Source organism: Taudactylus pleione, unplaced genomic scaffold (genome assembly GCF_031769625.1).
Source record: "Taudactylus pleione unplaced genomic scaffold, aTauple2 ptg000201l, whole genome shotgun sequence".
Classification (NCBI taxonomy): domain Eukaryota; kingdom Metazoa; phylum Chordata; class Amphibia; order Anura; family Myobatrachidae; genus Taudactylus; species Taudactylus pleione.
The window spans coordinates 1067961-1093128 of NW_028284603.1; the positions used below are offsets into that span (position 1 = coordinate 1067961).

Genomic DNA, 25168 nt, shown 5'->3' on the forward strand with positions numbered 1-25168 from the left:
GATCTGTAGTGAATCGGGCTCTACCGTATATTCCCTAATACAACATACACACAGGTTCTATCCATGTCATAGGCCAATTACCCTACCGTTATTATCATTTATGTATATAGCACCCCAGAGAATGTGTTATTCACACCAGTCCCTGCTCCAGGGGAGCTTACAATCTAAATTCCCTAACCCACATAGTAGTTTAGCCTGCCTTAGTGACTGAACCATTTACTAAACTACTATCCTGAATACAACAGGATAATTTAGGAAATGCAAAACCTGTGCGCACATGGTGATCCTTCACATGTTTAAGTGCGGTCCGATTGTCCACCCAGAGCATTCCAAGGTGCACACCCACTGCGCAGTGTTTGGAATTACCCCCCCCCCCCCCCCCCCCTCAATGTGCGCCTACATTGGCTGATGCTGGGAGAAAATTGCATTATGGAAACAATACAAATATTTAATCAAAGCCCAAGATACGTACGCTGTAATACCTCCCCCTTCATCAATGGAAGCTTCTCTGTTTTTGCCTAAAATGCTGCACGGTTCAGCGTCATGAGTGCGGGGGTAGATTGGCGCCGTCTTGTTACTTCTGTCACATTTCTGTTATTGGAGAATTTTATTACGAAGATCAAAGTGCGGCTGGAAATAGGCTTTCCCAAATGAGGTGTAGGGGGGTATTACTGAGTGTGACCAAGTCCTCCCTTATATGTTATGTACACACACTTTGTTTATAAAGGGTCCTGTTAGTTTACCTGAGCAGTAAGGGTTAAACAGGATGTCCTGTTTACATTTTGTTAGGGCTGCCCAAATATTGCTAAACAGCTCATCCGCCCCCCTCCCCTCCCCCTGCTTGTATTTGCATATAGCATGCCATAATTATTATCTCTATATACACACACTTCATGTTCCATAGAATTTTGTATATGTGTTGACTGAGATTGTAGCCACCAAGACATCAGAGGGCTCGGGGACTGATGGGGGCATGGCCCACAGCAACCAATCAGATTCTAGCTATTATCTTCTAGAAGCTGCTTGATAAAGAAGTATAATCTGATTGGTTGCTATGGGCAACACCTCCACTTCTGTAAACCCGCCTTTAAGTAAATATACCCCTGTGCAGGCCTATATGTTTAAAAAGGAAAAAGCAAACAATATAAAAAATAAAAGCCATGGTGTACCCCCCTCCCCCGATGTGAGGTCCTCCCAATTTTCCACTAATACCCCTTTCAGACATACAACCTGGGAAATTTCCTGCTCAGACCCCCCTTGGTCGAGACCCCCCTTTCACACTACAGTGTCTACCCAGGAAATTCCCAGGTAGACCCCTTTCAGACAAGAGCAGGGTTTTTCTGCTTACCTGCCTCTTCTCTGCAGTCTGCTCCTCCCAGCCAAAAGCCGGCCAATCGTAATGCAGTTTTTTTTTTAATTATAATTTTTTTAACATTTATTTTAATTCCCTGGTTGCCCAGCGGGACTGCGGGCGGCCCGCTGTGGCACAGCCAGCCGTTGCTGGGGGTGGTGAGCAGTAGCGCTGAGCGTCCTATAAGACGCTCTGCCCTGTCAGCTCAAACAAAGCAGCAGCGCTGAGCGTCCTATAGGACGCTCAGCGCTGTCAGCTACATGTCAAAGCTGCTTGGTGCTGCCCGGGAGTAGTAAATTCCCGGGTAGCACCATTCAGACAGAAGCAGGGTAATTTCCCGGGACTTAAGTCCCGGGAAAAACCCTGGTCGATTCCTGGGGCGGCTACCCGGGAACGTGTTCCCGGGTAGGTGCGTTTCACACAGACATGAGAAGCAGGAATTTTGGCCGAGGCAGGCCAAAATCCTGGGAATCTCAGTATGTCTGAAAGGGGTATAACCTGCCCTAGACTTTACCAGTCAGCATTGGTGGAACAGAGATAGGGAGATCCATGGCGTGGAGCTCCTCCCGTCGTGATTCCAAACAGCCAGGCATCGGGGCTGGGTTCCCTAGGGGGACCGCGTCTGGAAACACGTACGTGCCCTGCTCCTGGTGCAGTGGGTGAGGGGTTCATAATAATATGTTACTAATGGGTTCAATATTCTTAATGACTAGTGTACCACAGCTAGCCCTGTCATGCCCAAATGTAAAGGCTGCCAGAGCATGCTGGCACTTGGAGAACCATAAGTACCAGCATGCCCTGGCATGGGATGAGAAAACGATTGGGGTACAGTGGATTAATTTTAGAAGTTCAAACCAGTCTTTAGTAAATGTTCACAACTGCGATCAATCTGCAGCGATCCCCATCTCACACTAATCTTTACCCCATTGTCACCTACGTGCAAATACAGACTGTGACATGCTCTCTCACACATGTGCTCACGCTACCACACACACATTGTGTTAAAACCTGTACATGTGTGTAAGACACATGTACAGGTTTTAACACAATGCCCTTCTACATATATAAATAGGCTGTCACACATTGCCTCCTATAGACATGTACAGACTTTGACACATTGCCCACTACACACATGTACAGGCTGTGACATTGCCCCCTACACACACATGTACAGGCTGTGACATTGCCCCCTACACACACATGTACAGGCTGTGACATTGCCCCCTACACACACATGTACAGGCTGTGACATTGCTCCCTACACACATGTACAGGCTGTGACATTGCCCCTACACACATGTACAGGCGGAGACTTGCCCCCTGCATACATGTACAGGCTATTATAGTACATTGCCCCCTACACACATGTACAGGCTGCGACATTGCCCCCTACACACATGTACAGGCTGCGACATTGCCCCCTACACACACATGTACAGGCTGTGACTTGCCCCTACACACATGTACAGGCTGTGACTTGCCCCCTGCATACATGTACAGGCTATTATAGTACATTGCCCCCTACACACATGTACAGGCTGCGACATTGCCCCCTACACACATGTACAGGCTGCGACATTGCCCCCTACACACACATGTACAGGCTGTGACTTGCCCCTACACACATGTACAGGCTGCGACATTGCCCCCTACACACATGTACAGCCTGTGACATTGCCCCTACACACATGTACAGGCTGTGACTTGCCCCCTGCATACATGTACAGGCTATTACAGTACATTGCCCTCTACACACATGTGCAGGCTATTATAGTACATTGCCCCCTACACACATGTGCAGGCTATTATAGTACATTGCCCCCTACACACACATGTACAGGCTGCAACATTGCCCCCTACACACACATGTACAGGCTGCAACATTGCCCCCTACACACACATGTACAGGCTGTGACATTGCTCCCTACACACATGTACAGGCTGTGACATTGCTCCCTACACACATGTACAGGCTGTGACATTGCCCCCTACACACACATGTACAGGCTGTGACATTGCTCTCTACACACATGTACAGGCTGTGACATTGCTCCCTACATACATGTACAGGCTGTGACATTGCCCCCTACACACATGTACAGGCTGTGACATTGCTCCGACACACATGTACAGGCTGTGACATTGCCCCCTACACACACATGTACAGGCTGTGAATTTGCCCCCTGCATACATGTACAGGCTATTACAGTACATTGCCCTCTACACACATGTACAGGCTATTATAGTACATTGCCCCCTGCATACATGTACAGGCTATTATAGTACATTGCCCCCTGCATACATGTACAGGCTATTATAGTACATTGCCCCCTGCATACATGTACAGGCTGTTATAGTACATTGCCTCCTACACACGTCTACATTCTATAATATTACACTATTGTACATGCTGCAACATTATATTTTATACAAATGTACATTCTGCTGTATTTTGCCTTTTACACATAAGTACAGACTGACATTGTCTTCTACACACCTGTACATGCTGCAACATATTGTACTTTACACACACATGTGCAGGCAGTGGCTCCTACACATATGTACAGGCTGTTTGTTTTGCATGTGACTGTCTCCGTGTAGCCCTGCGTGTCTCTCTTGGAGTGGGTAATTAGAGAGCCCGCCCCCTGGGGGGTGTCTCTCTCACTCTGACTCTCCCTGTAATCAAATACTTTCAGCTGACTTCCTGAAGGGAGCAGGAGGAAGCCAGGCAGTCGGGGAGAGGACCAGGGACTGGGAGAGAGTGTAAGCACACGGGGTGCTGGGGGGTGTCTGGGGAAGGGGAGATTCCTGTATGGGGGGAGGGATATGAGCAAAAGTTTGCTGGAAACTTGTGAGAGTGAGAGAATTGGTCCCAGCGGAGCAGTGGATGAGACCTACAGGTCAGATTATATCCCTAACACTCCGACAGACCCCCATGTAGTACGGCTATACCCTCCCGTCACTCTGTGCTGTATATAACGGGCAGGACACCTGTGGATCCCTTCTCAGTTCTTCCCCTTAGTGAGATCCTCCTCATTTCCTTTTACTTTCGCCTGTGTAGAAATGAGTCAGTTTTCATTCCAAATGTCCTTTATTTGTTTTCTGTCCGCATTTCTCTGTGTACTATTCAGTGTTCAGCAATGCAGCTGCACTTTAATCTGGTTTGTTTGCTATTTTAAACCCCCTAATCCCCTATTAGAAGAGACCGATGCTAATCTGGAGACGGGCTGGGGTGAGACGGTGCCAGGAAGTAAGAGAGGTGACTGACGGTCCCCATAGACAATGTGAGGAAGGGAGACTGGTGATCAGCGAGAGGACAGGGGTCACAGGTGCTAAAGTGTAACCTTCATCACGTGTTTGTGCTGTCAGGGATTTAGGTATTTTCATTAGTTTTAGTTTTATTTGGCTTTTTGTTTTCTATAAGTGAAGCAGAGAGACACAATAAAGTGTTCTGTATACTGTACAATGTAGTCGGCCATTTTAAGGCTGAATCGGTACTTGTGAGACTGCAGCTTGTACTTTCACTAGATCCCAGTAACCTCACAAAGGTACGAGGCACTTCCTTATGGCACTAGATCCCAGTAACCTCACAAAGGTACGAGGCACTTCCTTATGGCACTAGATCCCAGTAACCTCACAAAGGTACGAGGCACTTCCTTATGGCACTAGATCCCAGTAACCTCACAAAGGTACGAGGCACTTCCTTATGGCACTGGATCCTAGTGACCTCACTAAAGGAGGAGGCACACTATTTTGGCACTAGTTCAGTGTTTCTGAGCCTCTGTCCTCGATGCACACTAACGGTCCAGGGTTTAGTGATATCCAGGCTTGAGCACAGATGGTTTAAATCAAAATAACTGAGGTACTAATTAAGACACATGTGCTCAAGTATGGCTATACTTAAAACCTGGGCTGTTAGTGTGCCCTGCGGACCGTGGTTGGGAACCCCTGCTCTAGATCTTAGTGACCTTGCTAAAGTTTGAGGCACACTATTGTGGTACTAGATCCTGGTGACCTCGCTAAAGCAGGAGGCACTTTGTTGTGGCGCTAGACCTAGTGACATCACTACAGCAGGAGGCACACTATTGTAGCGCAAGATCCTGGTGACCTCATTAAAGCGGGATGCACACTATTCTGGCGCTAGATTAGGGGTGGGCAATAAGTGCCCCCCCCCATATGTTGTAGAACTACACATCCCAGCATGCCCTGCAACAGTTTTGCTATTAGGACATGCTAAAACTGTTGCAAGGCATGCTGGGATTTGTAGTTCAACAGCACTTATTGCCCACCCCTGCGTTACTATATCCTAGTGCAGTGTTCGCCCCAGAAATTTTTTCCAGCCGGGTGGCATCAAGAAGTAGCCAGTTGGGGGCCTTCGCAATTATGCTCGTGCCGGGAAAAGGGGTATCTCCCTTACCATTCCAGCCCGACAGGTCTCAGGCTGCTCCCCCACTGGCTCTAAGTCAAAAGTGCCCATTATGCAGTGCCCCCTGTATTTGTGCCCTTTATACAGTGTCCCCTGTAGTTTTCCCCTCTATACAGTGTCCCCTGTAGTTTTCCCCTCTATACAGTGTCCCCTGTAGTTTTCCCCTCTATACAGTGTCCCCTGTAGTTTTCCCCTCTATACATTGCCCCCTGTAGTTTTGCTTTGCCCTTATGCAGTGCCCCCAGGCTGAAGTAGTGCCCCTTATGCAGTGCCCCCAGACTGGTCCCATCCCAGAACTTACCTTAACATGCTCGCGCTCCCACTCCCGCTGCCTCGCTCTGACTGGAGCTAATAGATCCAGTAGGCGTGCAGGGCAGGCTCCTCACGTTATGACGTCACCCGCGCAGTGCATCACTGGGAATGCTTGCCTCTGAAGCGATCAGGTACCCGCCACGGTGGCCTACCCGGCGCTGGGAACAAACACACTGTCCCAGCGCCGGGCACGGATGCTGTGCCGATGCTGGGATCAGACACTTGATCCCAGCACGGCTTTCTACAGCAGCAGCCAATGAGAGTCTATCTGACTCTCATTGGCTGCTCTAACAGACAGCGTTGTGTCTTTCTCAGGGGGACGCGCTATGCTCAGGGATTGGCCACAGCACAGCGCGTCCCCGGGGACCCAGCAACTTTAAAAAAGTGAGTCCCCAGTGCCCAATATCGGGTAAAATAGGCGTTATAGCGCGTATTTGCAAACACTGATAGCAGGAGGCACTGCGTTCTGACAACTAGATCCTGGTGACCTCACTGAGGCAGGGGGCACTCTACACCTTACCTTAATTGTGGGGTCCCTTATCTGAAGCTCCGATCTACACTGTAAGTATCCCTGAAGGAAAAGAGTCAGACTTTGGAGTAAGCGGCAAATTGAACCCTCGGCTTCTGTGTCACGATGAAGCAACAGCCGCCAATGTCCCAAGCTGTAGCACCATTACTTAACAGTTTGGGCCATTTGGTTGGCAGCTTAGTGACTTGGATAGACGTCCGAGCTGACATAAGCGCTCCCAGCTGTAGCCTCCTCTGTGGTAAAACATGGTGAAGCAATGTGCACACAGAAGGGCAGAGTTACACGCATGGTATTCAGCACTGTGCATGCGTCCTAGCTGAGCATACACAACTAGGAGTTATCCAGAGTGGTAGGCATCTCCTCTGCATGCCCCCCCTGTGGCTGATTGGGTGTAACTGCAGCAACTGGGCGCTCGCATGTAGGCATATAATTCTGACGGCGTGTTCTGAGCATGTTGGCCGAATTGTGGGAATCCGTCTCACGTCAGGCGAATAATCTCTTGCACCAGGTATAGGGTTGGTGTAAGTGAGCACTGATAACGGTAACGGCTCCTTTCACAGGCGGATGATAGAGGTGGTGCTGCCGCCTAGGTACGTGCGACTCTCCGAGTACATGCAAAGGTCCATGGTTATTGCTGAGCAGGCAATCGGGACGATTTTAATGCAGCTTTCATTCAGGCCTAGAAGTCCCTCTTATTTTCTCATACATTGTGCTTACTAAAGTGAGCGTTTTTAGAAGTGGAGATGTTGCTCATAGCAACCAGTCAGATTCTACTTAACATTTAACTAGCACCTTCTAGAAGAGAATCTGGTTGCTACGGGCAACATCTCCACTTCTAAAGACTCTCACTTTAGTAAATTTCCCCCCTAGAGTACAAAGACATAACAGCCAATCACTGCAGTCAGGCCATTCCTCTGGTGTCCCAGTGACTGCAGAATGCTAGTTTGGCTGTACCAGGCAGTAACGTGAGCTGCTATGAATTAGGGATATATAAATGGGGACATTTACAGAATTGGTGCAAAGAAGTTTCAGTAACAATCGGATTCCTACAGAAACCCCGAAAGCAAATGTTAGACTTAGAGAACTTTACCACAGCTGCCTTTACCCTAGCATTTGTTAATGTCTCTACCGTGTCCCCTAAATGACATTATTACAGCAAGCGCTTGTTAAGGTTGTTTTATAGCGACCCCCCCCTCCCCTCCCCGGTCACTGTTTGCATCACTACACTAATCACTCAGTAACATGACTAGGCTTTACAAGCCAAAGGGTCAGAGGATCTGAGCCAATTATCTCTTGTTCATCTCCGTTTCCGGAGAGTAGTGCATCTATCCCAAACCCTGGTCACATTCTGGTACTGTACCCCTGGGCACATCCCTGGGCAGCAGATGCTGTGCAGGGTAACACGTTACAGGGCAATGCTAGACTATTGGGCCGTTATGTGTCCATAGCACTCTGCTAAAGTGGGCTGAATTAACATTCCTAGAAATGCAGCCTATTATATCACTTGGAAATGGTACGTACCTCCTAACATTCAAATTAGGACAAAATAAGCCCCACCTTGCATGATGCAAAACCCCGCCCAGTTCCGTGCAAAACTCACTCAGCTCCACCCACTTTCCCATGAAACCTGTCACTTTCAATGTCTGCAATTCAGGACAGTTTAAGGAATGCTAATGACCTTACTGAGGCATGAGGCACTGTAAAAGTGATGCTCCTAGTAGAATTGGAAGGCCTATGGGCCGGATCCAATTAGCGCCAAAATCGGCCTCTCTCGCCACGTAAATAGGGGGTGCGTTAAAATGGGTGCAAGTATATTTTCGTGTCATAAAAGCGCAATTTAAAAAAAACGTTAAAGTGCCTCCTGCGGCCACCTGTGATGTTTAAAACACTTGACGCATCCATACTGCCCCCCGAAAAACCAGAACCAATACGTTAAAACCATTTGACCGGTCGTTTTTCGCCAAATTACGCAACTTTAAAAAAATTAAATAAAAATTGTTTCATTTATCATTAGGGGGGGGGGATGTCCAAAGGGTCCTGAAAGAAATCCTCACATTTAGTCAAAAATAGGGATTTTACATATTTTTTTTTTTCTCCTGGTCTCAGGTGGAGAAAACTTTTTGCCTGTTTTTTTTTTGGGAGGTGAAAATGGTCCCTAAGCCTCCTCTGTGTCTCAGTGATGCGTTCACTTTATAAAAGGGGGGCACCAATGACCTTTCTGTCTGCTCTGGTATTATGCCATCACACAGGTTGGTGAGGACTGCTATTTAATCTTTATTATCATTTATATAGGGGGCAGCACAGATGGTGTAATGGTTAGCGTTACTGCCTCACAGCACTGAGGTCGTTGGTTCGATACCCACTACGGCCCTAACTGTGTGGAGTTTGTATATTCTCCCTGTGCTTGCGTGGGTTTCCTCCGGGTGCTCCGGTTTCCTCCCACACTCCAAAAATATACTGGTAGGTTAATTGGCTCCTAACAAAAATTACCCCTAGTGTGTATGTGTGTGCGCATGTGATAAGGAATATAGAGTGTAAGCTCCACTGGGGCAGGGACTGATGTGAATGGCCAAATATTCTCTGTAAAGCGCTGCGGAAAAAATGTGTGCGCTATATAAATAACTGGTAATAAATAAATAAAAATAATATAGCGCACGCATATTCCGCAGCGCTTTACAGAGAACATTTCAGCCATTCTCATCAGTCCCTGCCACAGTGGAGCTTACAATCTTTATTCCCAATCCCATGTACACACATACACACTAGGGCTTATTTTTTTGTCAGAAGACAACTAACCTACAGATGTGTCCACATACATCTAGTCTCCTTGCGCATTACACAGCCCCTCTAGTTGTGCCAGGCTGTGGCGTGACTCTGTAGCGCCTAGCATCTTTTCGTTTAACGCGACTTGTAGCGCGTGGAGGTAAGATGTATGTGGACACATCCGTACCAGTCTGTTTTTGGAAAGTAGGACGAAACCGGAGCACCCATAGGAAACCCGTGCAAACGTTGGGGAGGACATGTAAACTCCACACCTATTATGTCACAACATAATAAAACACAATGTATATATGAAGGGAGGTGGGGTCCCTACACGCGCTGCAACCTAGAGGAGAAGATCGTAGCTGACCACTCTCCAGGAGGAGAGTCAAGAAAGCCACCGAGGGTAAGTTGTGCACCTGGGGGATACGGGACGTCGCCCCACCAGACACAAGATCCAGACTGCTTTAAGACTTCAGAGACTCGTCTCATGGTGAGACAATAACCACACCAATATCCCTTTAAACGACCAATATACAGCCATCAGCATATCTCTGGACATTCTTGACCCCCCCCCCCCCCATCACCCATCCCCAACCCCACCTCCCCTGTCATTTAGGAACCAACTGAACAGCATCTCCGTTCCATGGCAGCATTTCCCATTCACATTCTAAGATACTGCATTCATTGAAGGAGCACTGTGACTCCATCTTCTTTTATTAGAGTAACAATAAATACATATACCCTGATTCATATATACATTGTGTTTTGTTATGTTGTGACATATGGAACACACACATTAGCCATTCCTGTATCCATATTGTAATCCTTGTAGGGATCGGTTACTCCCTATAGATCCACACACACCAGTATATTAGTGAGCGCAGGACCAACCAATAACTGTACATCCACACCTATTATGTTGTGGTCTGGAATTAAACTCATGGCCTCAGTGCTGTGAGGCAGTAATACTAACCACTACGCTAAGCATGCTGCCCAACATGCATAGAACTGCTTTATGGTGATTCTACAGTAGTAAACCCAAACGTTTTATATGAACACTGTACCTGAAATGACAAATAGCTGATGTAAAAGGGCTCTGTTATCTAAGGTTATCTAACAGACGTAGAGATATTTAATGCAAGGTTGTGACATCTGAGGAAACACTTTCTAGCTATGCACCGAAAGCCGCACATCCACATGCCGACTAGGGAAAGACCGTACGATTGCAGCATCGGAATCATACCATCGTTCCCTATCCCCTGCAGTGCCTTACACTGAACGATTAGTCATTCAGTGTAGGCACCCTCCATCATCCCCAAACATGGCCAATCTGTCGTTATCGGCAGATTGACCGGCATGTTCGGGCGATGATTGATGTCAGAAACGACCAGCGGGGGCAGGTGTCGCTGTTCGTTTCCGACATAATAGTGCACGATTAATGAGCGATTTGCATCATTACGATATCGAAATCGTACAATCGCTCATTAATATCGCCTAGGGGATGTGCCCCATTAGATGTCCAATCAACCAAATAGTCGCAGTCAAATCTAATCTGAATTTCTCTGCGTGGATAACTTGTGATGCCACAATGCAGCCTCGTTAATCAAAACTGGCAATCTGATTCGCACACAAGCAAGTCCGCCTGTGTGTGGGCAGTTCATGTTTATTTAGCGGACACTACAGGAATTTGTGAACAGTCCTGGGTACAATGTTATAGGATCTCCTATTTCACACGCAATAGGTAGCTGTTTAGTGTGTGTGTGTAGCTAGATATATTTGTGTGTATGTATATCTGTGTGTGGTACTGATATATATTATTCCCTTCTCTCCAGGTGGGTGGATGGCAAGACTGTCCTGTCTAAAGAAGATCCATTAATCTGACTCCAGACCGGGGATAATTAAACCGTCGTATCTTTTTTTTTGCCAAGACATGGACCCATTTTGACGAAGTGTGAAGTCTGGAAGGCCGTCTTTGATTTGTAGAGAAAATTTTCATCGCCTATAGAAAGTTTACATTTAACATGAATTTAGCAAGGCTTTAGCTTCGTTCCAGGTTATTTACCAGATGTGACCCAAGTAACCCTACACTTTACCTGGACTAATCGGCAAACCTACACTAAGCCTTCCTCCAATTTGAACTTTCGCAAGCCGGTTTGTCCTGAGAGCCAAGCCCTCGTCTAGACGCAGATTGGGACCCCCCAGGGGAATGCCGCGCAAACTCAGCGTGGCGGCCTGGGGGGCGGCCCTCTTTATCTCGTGGAATGCCATTCTCCTCCTCTACCTCATGAGCCGCCCAAAAGGTCCCGATGCCGTAGACCTTACAGACCACGTAATACGACTGGCCGAAGAGGCTGAGGCCGAGCTGGAGAAACAAAAGGGGCTTCTCCAACAAATCCACCACTACAGTGGCCTGCTTAAACGCCGGCCTGCTCCATCGAATGTTGCACGTGGACCTGAGCTCCCCCAGCGACTTCCCAATGTCTCCTTTCCATCTCCAACCCCAGTGGCCCCTGAGCCAGTCTCCGTAGTCATTCCAGTGCTGGTAGTGGCGTGTGACCGGCCCTCCGTCAGGAAGTGCCTGGACTCCTTGCTGAAGTATCGCCCCTCGGCGGAGCAGTTCCCTATTATAGTGAGCCAGGACTGTGGCCATGCAGAGACGGCGAGAGTCATTGACTCCTACGGTGCCGCTCTCACCCACATTAATCAGCCTGATTTCTCCGAGGTTCCAGCCCCTCCTGAACACAGAAAGTTCCAAGGTTACTACAAGATTTCCAGGCACTACAGATGGGCGCTTAACCAGGTAAGTGTGTTTGGAAAGACCTCTACATATTTTTTCTTTATTACAACTCTTTATCCCGACCCCTCATCACGGACAAATGCTGCTTCCTGTTTGCAGGAAGTGGAGCAAATTGCTTTCCTTAAAGCAGCTAAACTTACTTGGGCTAAGGGTGTGTCCTTAACGCAACACGTGATTGGACAGGACCTGTGGCCAGTTAGATGCTGCATTACTAAGATGAACAGCAGTTATGCGTCACTGCCAGCCAATCAGGAGGCTCGCTTTTTGTGATGTCATTGCTTTTTGTGAAACAATAAGCTGACTACTGTTGATGCTCACAAAATGGCTGCTCCCGCTATGTGTAGGTGACGGGTACAATTTTGAGCAGCCAATATGTAATTACAGTTCTAATATCTCTCCTGTGTATTAACGTCATTTTGACATCTCTGCATCTTTTGGGAAGGTGTAAAGCTACACGAGTGTGTGACCATTAATAATACTGGCAGGAGCATGCTACATGTTGTCCTGAGAAACCTATTATGACTTCCAGGAAGTATTCCTGCTTCTGAGAAAAGCTTCTGAAAGTCCACAGGGTTTTAGTGTAGTCCATGCAGTCCTATAGCTAATAATCCATAGAGACCCCCTCCAGGTTTGTGAAAAAAGAGCTGGTTTTGTAGAGCACCATGTAAGTAGAGTTGGACATCAGAAGCCGATGGTTAGCAACCATCGATGTTCCCGGTCCGATGGAAGTACTTTTTCCTTTGAATTGCTGGTATTCGGTGGTTGCCAGCTGTTGGATTCTGCTTTCCGATGCCCATCTGATGGCTGATCGTTTTGTAGGCAGCTGCAGACACCCGGAAGTAGTGTCCACAGCTCAGCTCATGGGCACATACGCTACTCTCCAGCTGCATCTGTGCACATAGTACCCATCCGTGGTTATACCATCAAATGGTTTTGATGCCTTGCTTCCGATGTCCATCCTACATGTAAGATGGTGAAAGACTGTAAGTCAGGGGTCTATTTACTAAGCAGTGTTAGGAGACAGAGTGAAAAGTGATAAGGTGCCAGCCAATCAGCTCCTAACTGCCATCTCACAGGCTGTGTTTGAAAAATGACAGTTGGGAGCTGATTGGCTGGCACCTTATCACTTTTCACTCTGGGCCTGATTCAGACCCGGTCGCAAGCGCTCTGCGCTCGCAACCGGGTCGATGGTGGGCCAGTGCCCTTGCGCACGACGGAGCCGACTCCGTCGCTCCGGGTCTCGTACAAAAGGGGGCTTGCTGTCGATGTTGAGTGACAGCACGCCCCCTTTGGTGGGCGGGCCGGGGGAGTGGCTGCCCAAACGGAGGCGTTCCCATGTGAACGCCTCCGTTTGGGGATCGGCCCCACTGATTTCACGAGTGATGTCAGTGGGAGAGATTTCAGCTCTGTTAGAGCCGAAATCTCTCTGGGGCTTGCGGCAACGAGACCCTACCACAAGGGTCTCGTCGCAAGCCTTATGGTCGCGATGGTCTTGACCATTGCGACAATCTTCCTGGCCGCTCGCTATAGCTGTGGGTGGTCACCCACAGCTATGCGAGCGGCCAGGAGGCCGTTCTAAAAAAACCCCAAAAAACGGCCCTGATTCAGAGCGAACGCTCTGTCAGAGCGTCCAGCTCTGAATCAGGCCCTCTGTCTCCTAACATTGCTTAGTAACTAGACCCCTCAGTGAGGAGGAATTGGGCTGTGTAGAAATATATTGTACGTCTCTGTAGGAACTGATGTAATAACACAGGTAAAAGTCAGTGTAAGAGAGAAGGAAGCATGTATAGGAGGCTAATTGTTAGGGATTGCAACTTGTCCCGCTAACAATTAGAAGCGCAGGCGTTTCTGTCCATTTGAACGCTGTTTCCTGGGCGTGCATAAATTAGCCACTGAGTCGGCATACGCAGCTTGTGTACTCACTGCGTTCAACAAGACTTGCAGTTTCTGCGGCAGGTCTGACCTGCTGTAATTCTGCGTGATGGGCCGATGTTACCGATGTATACGCAGGACTGCAAGGTATTACGGATGTGAGATAGCGATAGTGGGCGTCTATGCTGCCTGTGCGACGGCTTTGCGATTACATTCATTAGCATATTTTCGCAGCAGACCTCCGTGCTATTACGGAGCTGCGATCGCAATAGCCATCCGTGCTGAATCAGGCCCTTGGTCGCTTTGCTTCAAGTCTTCATTCTGCCATTGATGGAGCAATTTAAAGGGCTGACTAGATGGGCCAAGAAGTTCTAACCTGCCATCAAAATCTATGTTAATTTACACGATCACACATCAGTAGAAGAAGAAATAACCCAAGCGCCAAAATGCTGTAAATCTCCCCTCCTTGTGTAAAATGCAGCACACCTACAGGAAGTATTGCCAGACTTCCAACAATAATAGAATACACACAAAGAAAGTAGACGGCGCCTATTGACACAAGTCAGGGAGTATTCAATATACTTTATTAAAATATTAAATCTAAATAAAAATCTATACAAACGTTTATAATCAACTCCCGGGAGTATAAAAACACATATGCAGATTGTACTGGGTAAACCACATCAAATCAATTCATAACTTATGTAAACATACATGCAAATAATTAAATGAAAAATTCTCTCATAATCTTCAACTCGTGCGTATACACCCAACTCCAATGACGGCAAGAACCGTGTTTTATGGCAGACCAGGAGGGCCCCATTTGTTCACAATGTCTCTAGTCACTGATAATAAATAGCAATTGTAGCAATGGACGGAGCTTTCACGGAGAGGAACGGAGTCGCTGCGTGCCGGTGACCAGCTTCACGCTGCTGGAGCTAACGGCATCACATAGCCGCTGGAGCGGTGGGAATTTCGGGAGGAGTGCGAGTACAGTGGACTAGCGAACTGCACAGTCACACATTGCCAGTGTGTAGCGCAGCGCACTGTGGAAACATCGCAAGCCATTTAGTTACATTGGGACGTCTATTTTTCTCTCATTGGAGCATTGCTACAATTGCTATTTATTATCGGTGACTAGAGACATTAACATATTGGGCCCTCCTGGTCTGTCATAAAACACGGTTCTTGCCGTCATTGGAGTTGGGTGTATAGTCACGAGTTGAAGATTATGAGAGAATTTTTCATTTAATTATTTGGATGTATGTTTTTATAAGTTATGAACTGATTGGATGTGGTTTACCCAGTACAATCTGCATATGTGTTTTTATACTCCCGGGAGTTGATTATAAACGTTAGGATATATTTTTATTTAGATTTAATATTTTAATCAAGTATATTGCATACTCCCTGACTTGTGTCAATAGGCGCTGCCTACTATCTCTGTGTGTATTCTCACACCTCAGTAGACCTGTTTTAGCATCTCATGATCTTGTCACCTGTTAGAATTACCGCACCAATAGAAGAACTAGTGAGGGTTGCTTTTCATAGGAGTGTGTGAGAGTGAAGGATTATCGAACGACCTATAACTGTGGCTCTCTTCTCTCCCCACAACCTGCGTTTGTTTTCTGCTCAGATCTTCAGAGTCATGGGTTATAAGTCTGCCATCGTAGTGGAGGACGATCTGGAAGTGGCCCCAGATTTCTACGAATATTTCCAAGCTACACATTCCCTCCTCCAAAAGGACCCCAGCTTGTGGTGTGTCTCTGCCTGGAATGACAATGGGAAGGAGGCTCTGGTGGAAGCCAAGGGCAGCTCCATACTTCACCGCTCCGACTTTTTCCCCGGCCTCGGCTGGCTGCTGCTTTCGGAGCTGTGGGAAGAACTTGAACCCAAGTGGCCTGCAGCCTTTTGGGATGACTGGGTCAGGCGCCCTGAACAAAGAGTCGGCAGGGCTTGTCTGAGACCAGAGTTACCTCGCACTCGAACATTTGGAAGGAAAGGGGTTAGCCAAGGACAGTTTTTTGACCAGCATCTGAGATTCATCAAGCTGAACCAGGACCCAGTGGCCTTTACTAAAATAGACCTTTCATATCTTCTGAAAGAAAATTATGACCCCTGGTTTCTGGGGCAGGTGTATGGGGCATCTCAAGCTCGTGTAGAAGAGGTGCTTCAAGGGCAAGTGGCCGGGGGCAGGACGGTGAGGGTGGAATACACCACCAGAGACACTTTCAAGGCCATGGCCAGGGCTTTTGGTGTTATGGATGACCTAAAGTCAGGGGTGGCCCGGGTCGCCTACATGGGAGTAGTGTCTTTTACACACCGGGGAAGACGGGTGTTTTTGGCTCCTCCTAAGGATTGGGCAGGTTATGACCCGTCATGGACTTAAGGTGTTCTGGTTGCTCCAGGCTTAAGGAGAGCATGGGTGTCATGTAAGCAAGAGAATACGTAAGAGAGTTTTATTTCTCTATGAGAGGTTCAGAGACCAACAATTTTAGGTGCTATCTGATGCCAGGTCCCTGCACAGTTGCCAGGGACCTGATAGAACACCGGAAACCACTCGCTTGAACACCTCAAATTACAGTGCAGAAGCAATGGCTAGATCTTCAGAAAGAGTTGCTGGGGAGATGGCCAGTTGTCTTTGGACCTTGGCGAGACAGCACTGCACCTTGCCTATGCACTCATCTCAGCTAACCATGGTTTCTGGCCCGGGGCGGGGGGGTGGGGGGGGGGGGTTAGCTTGTCTTCTCAAGCCACCTCGTTTTATTACTTCACCTCAATAAAGTGACCTTTATACCCAAATGAGTCTGAGTCCTGGAGGCTTGCTAGAATAAGGATGTCTTTACACATATACCGTGTATATGGTTTGTATATAAGGTTGTTTGAATGTACACTATTAACCACTCGCTATATCTTTTCGTAATGGAGTTTATACTGTATACTGATCTTGTTTACGTATTCAAAATAGTATGCAAAGGCCAACTACATGTATATGTCATTCAGTTGTGGAAAGTAAAACTACACAGAGACCTGGCTCAAATTATCATAGGTGCTCATTAATGCTGTAAAGTAAAATAAAATATGTAAAATCAGCAGATGTATAATCATAAAAGAATAAATAGCATCAGTATGACCAGGGGACGAACAAACACTGCAAATAAAGTGGTATTAGCGGATATATAATATATTCTAGGCAAATAAGAGGCTCCAAATATTTATTATGTCCCCCGAGTAATTAGGAAGAAAATGATCCCGATAGAAATCAGGTTATGTCAGAGCTCAGGAAAACAATGTACAACTGATATCGTAGCCTTATAATAGTCACCGTACGGCTGAGATACTGGACCACTTGTATACAGCAGCAGCGTCTGTCAGGAGTGAATACGGGGAGCAGTGACGGGAGGACTATTGTACTGAATACAGATAGGTGTCTTGGTGATCTGGTGCAGAGTTGGTAGCAACATGGCTGCAAGTTACTCAAAACAAAACTGCGTGGGAAGATTTTGTGCATACCCAAGCGTAGGCAGAGCTGTACCCATCGCCTTTCCGGTCATACTTGGGTATACTCCAGAGTTTAGAGGAATGGGATAAAAATCCCGACCCTGGAAGCTCGACTCTTCAGAATCAAGACGCCGGCTGGGAAGTAGTCCCGAGTTTTGACTATAAAAATGATTATAATATTTTCTTAAACTCTTTCTTAATATCTTCTATGTATTATTCTTATAGCCAAAACTCTGGAGTAATAGTGTGTGGCAGGTGAGGCACTGCCTCCCCTGTCTACCTTTTCCGCACATCCATGATCAAACCCCCCCCACATATCCAGCACTATACAGTATACTGCTGCACCATTGTATAATGTCCACATGTACCCTCGGGTGTATATATGTATGTGTAAATCTGGCTCTGATACTAGCCAGTGCCTCCCCAGCCATTTACCTCACCGCACGTCCCTTCCAGTGCCTCCCCAGCCATTTACCTCACCGCATTTCCCTGCCAGTGCCTCCCCAGCCATTTGCCTCCCCAGCCATTTACCTCCCCGCACGTCCCTGCCAGTACCTCCCCAGCCATTTACCTCACCGCACGTCCCTGCAAGTGCCTCCCCAGCCATTTACCTCACCGCACGTCCCTGCCAGTGCCTCCCCAGCCATTTACCTCCCCGCACGTCTCTGCCAGTGCCTCCCCAGCCATTTACCTCACCGCATTTCCCTGCCAGTGCCTCCCCAGCCATTTGCCTCCCCAGCCATTTACCTCACCGCACGTCCCTGCCAGTGCCTCCCCAGCCATTTACCTCCCCGCACGTCCCTGCCAGTGCCTCCCCGGCCGTTTACCTCCACGCACGTCCCTGCCAGTGCCTCCCCGGCCATTTACCTCCACGCACGTCCCTGCTTTGCCTCCCCAGCCATTTACTTCAGCGCATTTCCCTGCCAGTGCCTCCCCGGCCATTTACCTCACCGCACGTCCCTGCCAGTGCCTCCCCAGCCATTTACCTTAACGCACGTCCCTGCCAGTGCCTCCCCAGCCATTTACCTCCCCGCACGTCCCTGCCAGTGCCTCCCCAGCCATTTACCTCCCCGCATGTCCCTGCCAGTGCCTCCCTAGCCATTTACCTCCCCGCACTTCCCTGCCAGTGCCTCCCCAGCCATTTACCTCACCGCACGTCCCTGCCAGTGCCTCCCCAGCCATTTACCTTAACGCACGTCCCTGCCAGTGCCTCCCCAGCCATTTACCTCACAGCACGTCCCTGCCAGTGCCTCCCCAGCCATTTACCTCCCCGCATTTCCCTGCCAGTGCCTCCCCAGCCATTATCTCACTGCACGTCCCTGCCAGTACCTCCCCAGCCATTTACCTCACCGCACGTCCCTGCCAGTGCCTCCCCAGCCATTTACCTCACCGCACGTCCCTGCCAGTGCCTCCCCAGCCATTTACCTCCCCGCACGTCCCTGCCAGTGCCTCCCCAGCCATTTACCTCCCCGCACGTCCCTGCCAGTGCCTCCCCAGCCATTTACCTCCCCCCACGTCCCTGCCAGTGCCTCCCCAGCCATTTACCTCCACGCACGTCCCTGCCAGTGCCTCCCCGGCCATTTACCTCCACGCACGTCCCTGCTTTGCCTCCCGAGCCATTTACTTCAGCGCATTTCCCTGCCAGTGCCTCCCCGGCCATTTATCTCACTGCACGTCCCTGCCAGTACCTCCCCAGCCATTTACCTCCCCGCACGTCCCTGCCAGTGCCTCCCCAGCCATTTACCTCCCCGCACGTCCCTGGCAGTGCCTCCCCAGCCATTTACCTCCCCGCACGTCCCTGCCAGTGCCTCCCCAGCCATTTACCTCCCCCCACGTCCCTGCCAGTGCCTCCCCAGCCATTTACCTCCACGCACGTCCCTGCCAGTGCCTCCCCGGCCATTTACCTCCACGCACGTCCCTGCTTTGCCTCCCCAGCCATTTACTTCAGCGCATTTCCCTGCCAGTGCCTCCCCGGCCATTTACCTTAACGCACGTCCCTGCCAGTGCCTCCCCAGACATTTACCTTAACGCACGTCCCTGCCAGTGTCTCCCCAGCCATTTACCTCCCCGCACGTCCCTGCCAGTGCCTCCCCAGCCATTTACCTCCCCGCACGTCCCTGCCCGTGCCTCCCCAGCCATTTACCTCCCCGCACGTCCCTGCCAGTGCCTCCCCAGCCATTTACCTTAACACACGTCCCTGCCAGTGCCTCCCCAGCCATTTACCTTAACGCACGTCCCTGCCAGTGCCTCCCCAGCCATTTACCTCACAGCACGTCCCTGCCAGTGCCTCCCCAGCCATTTACCTCCCCGCATTTCCCTGCCAGTGCCTCCCCGGCCATTTACCTCACCGCACGTCCCTGCCAGTGCCTCCCCAGCCATTTACCTTAACGCACGTCCCTGCCAGTGCCTCCCCAGCCATTTACCTTAACGCACGTCCCTGCCAGTGCCTCCCCAGCCATTTACCTAACAGCACGTCCCTGCCAGTGCCTCCCCAGCCATTTACCTCCCCGCACGTCCCTGCCAGTGCCTCCGCAGCCATTTACCTCACCGCCCGTCACTGGTCAGCACCTGAATGTGTATCATTCTGGCAATGGGCAACACGTACGGCACTATCCGATATTTTTATTCCTAATTACATACTGGCCATATTATAATATTTGGTCTGACTTCGTAATACAACTTTTTCTACTTCAGGGTCCATAGGGGGTCCACAGGGTTGACCTTGGGGTATAGGTTGGGAACCAAATCCGGGCACCACGCAGTTAAAGCTTTTAGCTCCCAGGATGCACTGGGTCCACTCTCCCTATAACCCCACCCCCAAGCCAGAGGCACCTCAGTTTAAGTTGGTGCCCGGCCGGAGTCGGGTCACCGTTAGCGCAGGGGGAGCTGATTAGCAGCCCCTAAGCTTATTTTATTTTTTTAGGGACAAAGTTTTTTCCATGGACTTTGGACTCTTCAGAGCGGCAGCGTCGGACTGTCCATAGGACGTCTAAGCTGCCGCTCCGTCACCCCGCTGGCGCTGAGACGCCAGTACAGATCTGGGGATCTCAGCGGGACCCCAGAGTCTGTACTAGCCGGACTCTGTGGGCGCCCAGGACTGCTGCCGGATCCACGGGGAGCAGGTAAGGTCGCGGATCACCGCTTGCGGTGATCCGCGCATTTCAAATGCAGTCCTGTGCCTCCGGTCTCAGGGGACAGACCGGAGGCGCCGGCAGTGGCGGCGGGCCCCCCATACCCCGTGTGTCCACTAGACCACCAGGGACTTAACGATCGGTGCAGGGAGCCGGCGTCCCGGGGGTTAATAGCCGGCCAGGGGAGGCAGCCTTCCCTGTTACAGCGGCTCCTCCCCTCAGCTCAGCGCGCCTTTCAGTATCCATAGTCTGGCGTCGCTGAGCTGCTTCCTCCGCGGGCCACGCTTCTGAGGTCTCCAGCGGCCATTTTATCTCTGTGGTGCAGCAGAAATCTCTGGAGATGGCAGTGAGTCCAGTCCCCCTGCGTACCTCACCATCAGGTCAGTGTACACAGCGCTGTAGCCTTCCCAGACACTGAATCTGGGCAGTTGAATGCAGTGTAATAGTGCAGTATATTATATGACATGTTTATGTATATATGTATATATCTGCATTGTATGTGACTTATGCTAGTGCTGACTGTACTTTATTCTCTCACCTGTCAGTGTATATCTATCCCTTTTCTTTATCTGCCCTAATACAGCTGTACTTAGGGTGGTTCTGAGACCTCACATTTATATACTTGTTAATATTTGTGTGGTTTGTCACATACTGTTGCGTGCTGCACGTTGCCATATTTTAGATGGAACTGTGTGTTGCATACGCTGAAAATGGGTCCCTGCAGCTAATTTTTGGCATCAGTCAGGACCAGTATAGTGCTGCTTAATATTTCCGCCAAGATTGGTCAGATATGTCTGACCAGGAGATAGAGCGTTATACTGCACCCATTTTTACTATCCTGCAAGTCATGTGCTGCAGGTGTTAGTGCGGAGGATTTGACTCATAAAGGGTTCTGTATGTGGCGTCATCTGGTGCTGGCCTCTTTCACGACCCCCTTGGGCGGTTTGTTTTCTCGGGATCCTCTCAATTGCGGATCGCCGGGCGGGCCCCATTGTTGTACCTCACTTGGGGTTACTTCACCATACTGCCCTTTTCATCTCAGGGTATCTCGCAGCTTCTTGCACTCTTCCCCTGTGACACAGACTACCGCTCCCTGCAGGGGTTTTTCGCAGTATATGAATTCCCCCTGGTGCCACAATAGTCTGTCATTCCCCTTGCAGGGATTACCACAACAGCCACCCTGGGTGGATGTCGTTTTCTACGAAACGCTAATTGGCGTGGTTGACGCCCTGTGGTTACTTCCCAGTTGGCTCTGCCGTGAACTGGGTACTGTTCGGGGCTCTTTCCCTCTTACACGGGGGGAAGCCTATTTCAGGTATTATTATCCCTGCTTTAGGGCTGGTAGCAGGTCCATTCTGGTTAGAGTGAATGTTGACCTGCACCTGTATCATACACCCTCAGTATTGCGTGCCTTCGGGTTCCCTGTTGCTGACTAGCGGGTGGATCGCATAGCGGGACTCTGGCTGTTGCCAGATAGGAGGTGTTACAACAGTGTTTGGCCTCCTGTCCCAAATTCCCTGAGGGTCATCACGAGCCCCTCCTGGGGGGGATGGGCGTGTTACTCGTCTGATTACAGACGTTACTACGCCTCCCATTCCTGCGTGGTCGGATTCTTCGGATCCGTAGGTGGTAACTCTGCCTGAAAATATGAGATATGGTAAGAACTTACCCTTGTTATCTCTATTTCTACGAAGTCCATAGGGTTCCACAGGATACCTTGGGGTATAGGTGTGACGTCAGTCGCAGGGCACCAAAGAGTTAAGCTTTCAGCCTCCCAGGATGCACTAGGTCCCCATCCTATACCCCGCCCCCGGGCCAAGGCACCTCAGTTAGTTACCAAGCCATAGGCCGGAGGAGGAGAAGGAAGAGAGAGAACAAAGATCTGGACACATACAAGAATCACATTCTCACCAGAGGGAGACGGAAAACCGGTGACCAGAGCAAAGCCCATCTGCAGCACAGGTGCGACAGGGCGGGAGTCCTGTGGAACCCTATGGACTTCGTAGAAATAGAGATAACAAGGGTAAGTTCTTACCATATCTCATATTTTCTACTTCAGGGTCCATAGGGTATCCACAGGATACCTTGGGGATGTCCCAAAGCAGTATCCTTTAAGGGTGGGGACGCTCCTGTGCAGAAAGGAGAATCCGCCGCCCGAAGGAAGCATCCTGAGAGGCGAAGGTGTCAAACCTGTAATACCTCACGAAGGTATGGACAGAAGACCACGTAGCAGCCTTGCAGATCTGAACTGCCGAGGCACCACGTCGAGCTGCCCACGAAGGACCCACAGACCTAGTGGAATGAGCCTTCAGAGAAGGAGGGACCGGTAGGCCTTCATGAAGATAAGCTTCAGAAATAGCCATACGGATCCAGGCTGCCAAAGTTTGCTTTGAAGCAGGCCAACCCTTTTTACAGAAGCCATAGAGGACAACAAAGCGTCCGACTTCCTAAACAAAGAAGTGCGGTCAACATAAGTCCTTAAGGCCCGCACAACATCCAAAGAGGCCTCACCCACGGAAAGACCCGGTGAGTTAAAGGCCGGAACAACTATTTCCTCGTTAACATGAAACTGGGAAACAACTTTGGGAAGAAACTCGGGCCGAGTGCGGAGCACTGCCCTGTTCCCATGAAAAACCAAGAAAGGGGGTCTACAAGAAAGAGCCCCTAACTCAGAAACACGTCTGGCTGAAGCAACGGCCAGAAGGAAAACAGTCTTAGCTGTTAGCCATTTAATATCCACTGAGCCCAGTGGTTCAAACGGCGGTCCTTGGAGAGCCCTCAGGACCACAGCCAAATCCCAAGGCGCCACAGGTGGAACAAAGGGCGGCTGAATACGGAGAACACCTTGCATAAAGGTGCGCACATCCGGGATTGTAGCAATCCTACGGTGAAACCAGACAGATAGGGCCGAAACCTGTACCTTCAAAGAAGCAAGGCGAAGCCCATGATCTAGTCCCGCTTGCAGGAAGGCGAGAATCCGAGACAGACGAAACTCCCGCGGTGCATAACCTCTCGGTCGACACCACTGGAAGAACGTATGCCACACGCGATGGTATATCCTCGCGGAAGACGGTTTCCGAGCTCGTAACATGGTACGCACCACAGAGCTGGAAAACCCCCAGGACCTCAGCATGGCCGTCTCAACAGCCACGCCGCCAAAGACAGCCGAGTCAGGTCCGGGTGAAGACAAGGACCCTGAGACAGAAGGTCCGGTCGTAGCGGCAACCGCAGAGGACTGTCCACGGACAGACCCTGAAGGTCTGAGAACCAGTGCCGTCTGGGCCACGCGGGAGCTATCAACAGGAGCGTCCCTCCTTCCTGTTTGAATTTCCGGATTACCCGTGGAAGAAGGGAGACCGGAGGGAACAGGTATGCGAACCTGAACGTCCACCGGACGGACAGAGCATCCACCAGAGACGCCCCTTCGTCTCTTGTGCGAGACCCGTACACCGGCAACTTGTTGTGCCGGGACGCCATGAGGTCGATTTCTGGAAGACCCCACCTGTCCACCATTAGTTGAAAAACGTCCGGGTGCAGGGACCATTCCCCTGGACGAACGTCCTGGCGACTTAGAAAGTCCGCCTCCCAATTTAGCACTCCCGGGATGAAGACCGCTGATATGGCCGGAAGATTGCGCTCCGCCCAAACCAGGATCCGAGAGACCTCTACGAGAGCCGCCCGACTGCGAGTTCCTCCTTGCCTGTTTATGTAGGCCACGGTGGTAGCATTGTCCGACTGGACCTGCACCGGGTGACCCTGGAGAAACCGCTGTGCCTGCAGGAGAGCATTGAAGACCGCACGGAGTTCCAAGATATTTATTGGAAGCTCCGCTTCTGTCGGTGTCCACCTGCCCTGGAACAAGTGTGGACCCGAAACTGCTCCCCAGCCCCGAAGACTGGCGTCCGTTGTCAACAGGACCCAATTTGGAACCCAGAACGGACGTCCCTTGTTGAGGTGGGTCGTCTTTAACCACCACGCAAGGGACAGGCGAACCTCCGGGGTGAGCACAATCGTCTGGAACTTCAGAGACTGAGGCAGCCCGTTCCACTTGGACAGGATCAGGTGCTGCAGAGGTCTGGAGTGAAACTGGGCGTATTCCACCATGTCGAACACCGACACCATGGAGCCCAGTAACCTCATCGCCGAGTGTAAGGACACCCGGCGGCTGTGCAGACAACTGCGCACCCTTGACTGTAAAGCAGAGATCTTGTCCTCCGTCACGAAGATCCTTTGCTGTCCCGAGTCCAATAAGGCTCCAAGATGCAGAATCCTCCGAGACGGGATTAGAGTGGACTTCTGCCAGTTGATTAGCCAGCCGTGCCGTTGCAGCAGTGCAATGGTCAGGTCCAAGTGGTGTAACAGGAGCTCTGGAGATCCTGCCACCAATAACAGGTCGTCCAAGTACGGCAACATGCGGACTCCTTGCAGCCGCAGAGAAGCCGCCATGACCGCCATAGCGTCCTGTATGTCCAATGACACCATGTAG

General features: G+C 50.0%; 1 protein-coding gene across 3 annotated transcripts in view; it reads left to right on the plus strand.

Moving 5' to 3' along the window:
- MGAT1 (alpha-1,3-mannosyl-glycoprotein 2-beta-N-acetylglucosaminyltransferase) overlaps positions 1-16763 on the plus strand; it is a 36765-nt gene extending 20002 nt beyond the window's left edge. The window contains exons 1-3 of one of the 3 annotated variants that reach the window (XM_088477473.1): positions 4052-4114; positions 11214-12181; positions 15687-16763. In XM_088477473.1, coding sequence (XP_088333599.1) covers positions 11588-12181; positions 15687-16439 — 1347 coding nt within the window. In that variant the 5' untranslated portion in view covers positions 4052-4114; positions 11214-11587 and the 3' untranslated portion in view covers positions 16440-16763. Of the gene's footprint in view, positions 1-4051; positions 4115-9759; positions 9785-11213; positions 12182-15686 lie in introns of those variants that run through there. The other 2 variants (XM_088477474.1, XM_088477472.1) reach the window with 2 other exon arrangements.
- The last annotated feature ends 8405 nt before the right edge of the window (positions 16764-25168 follow it).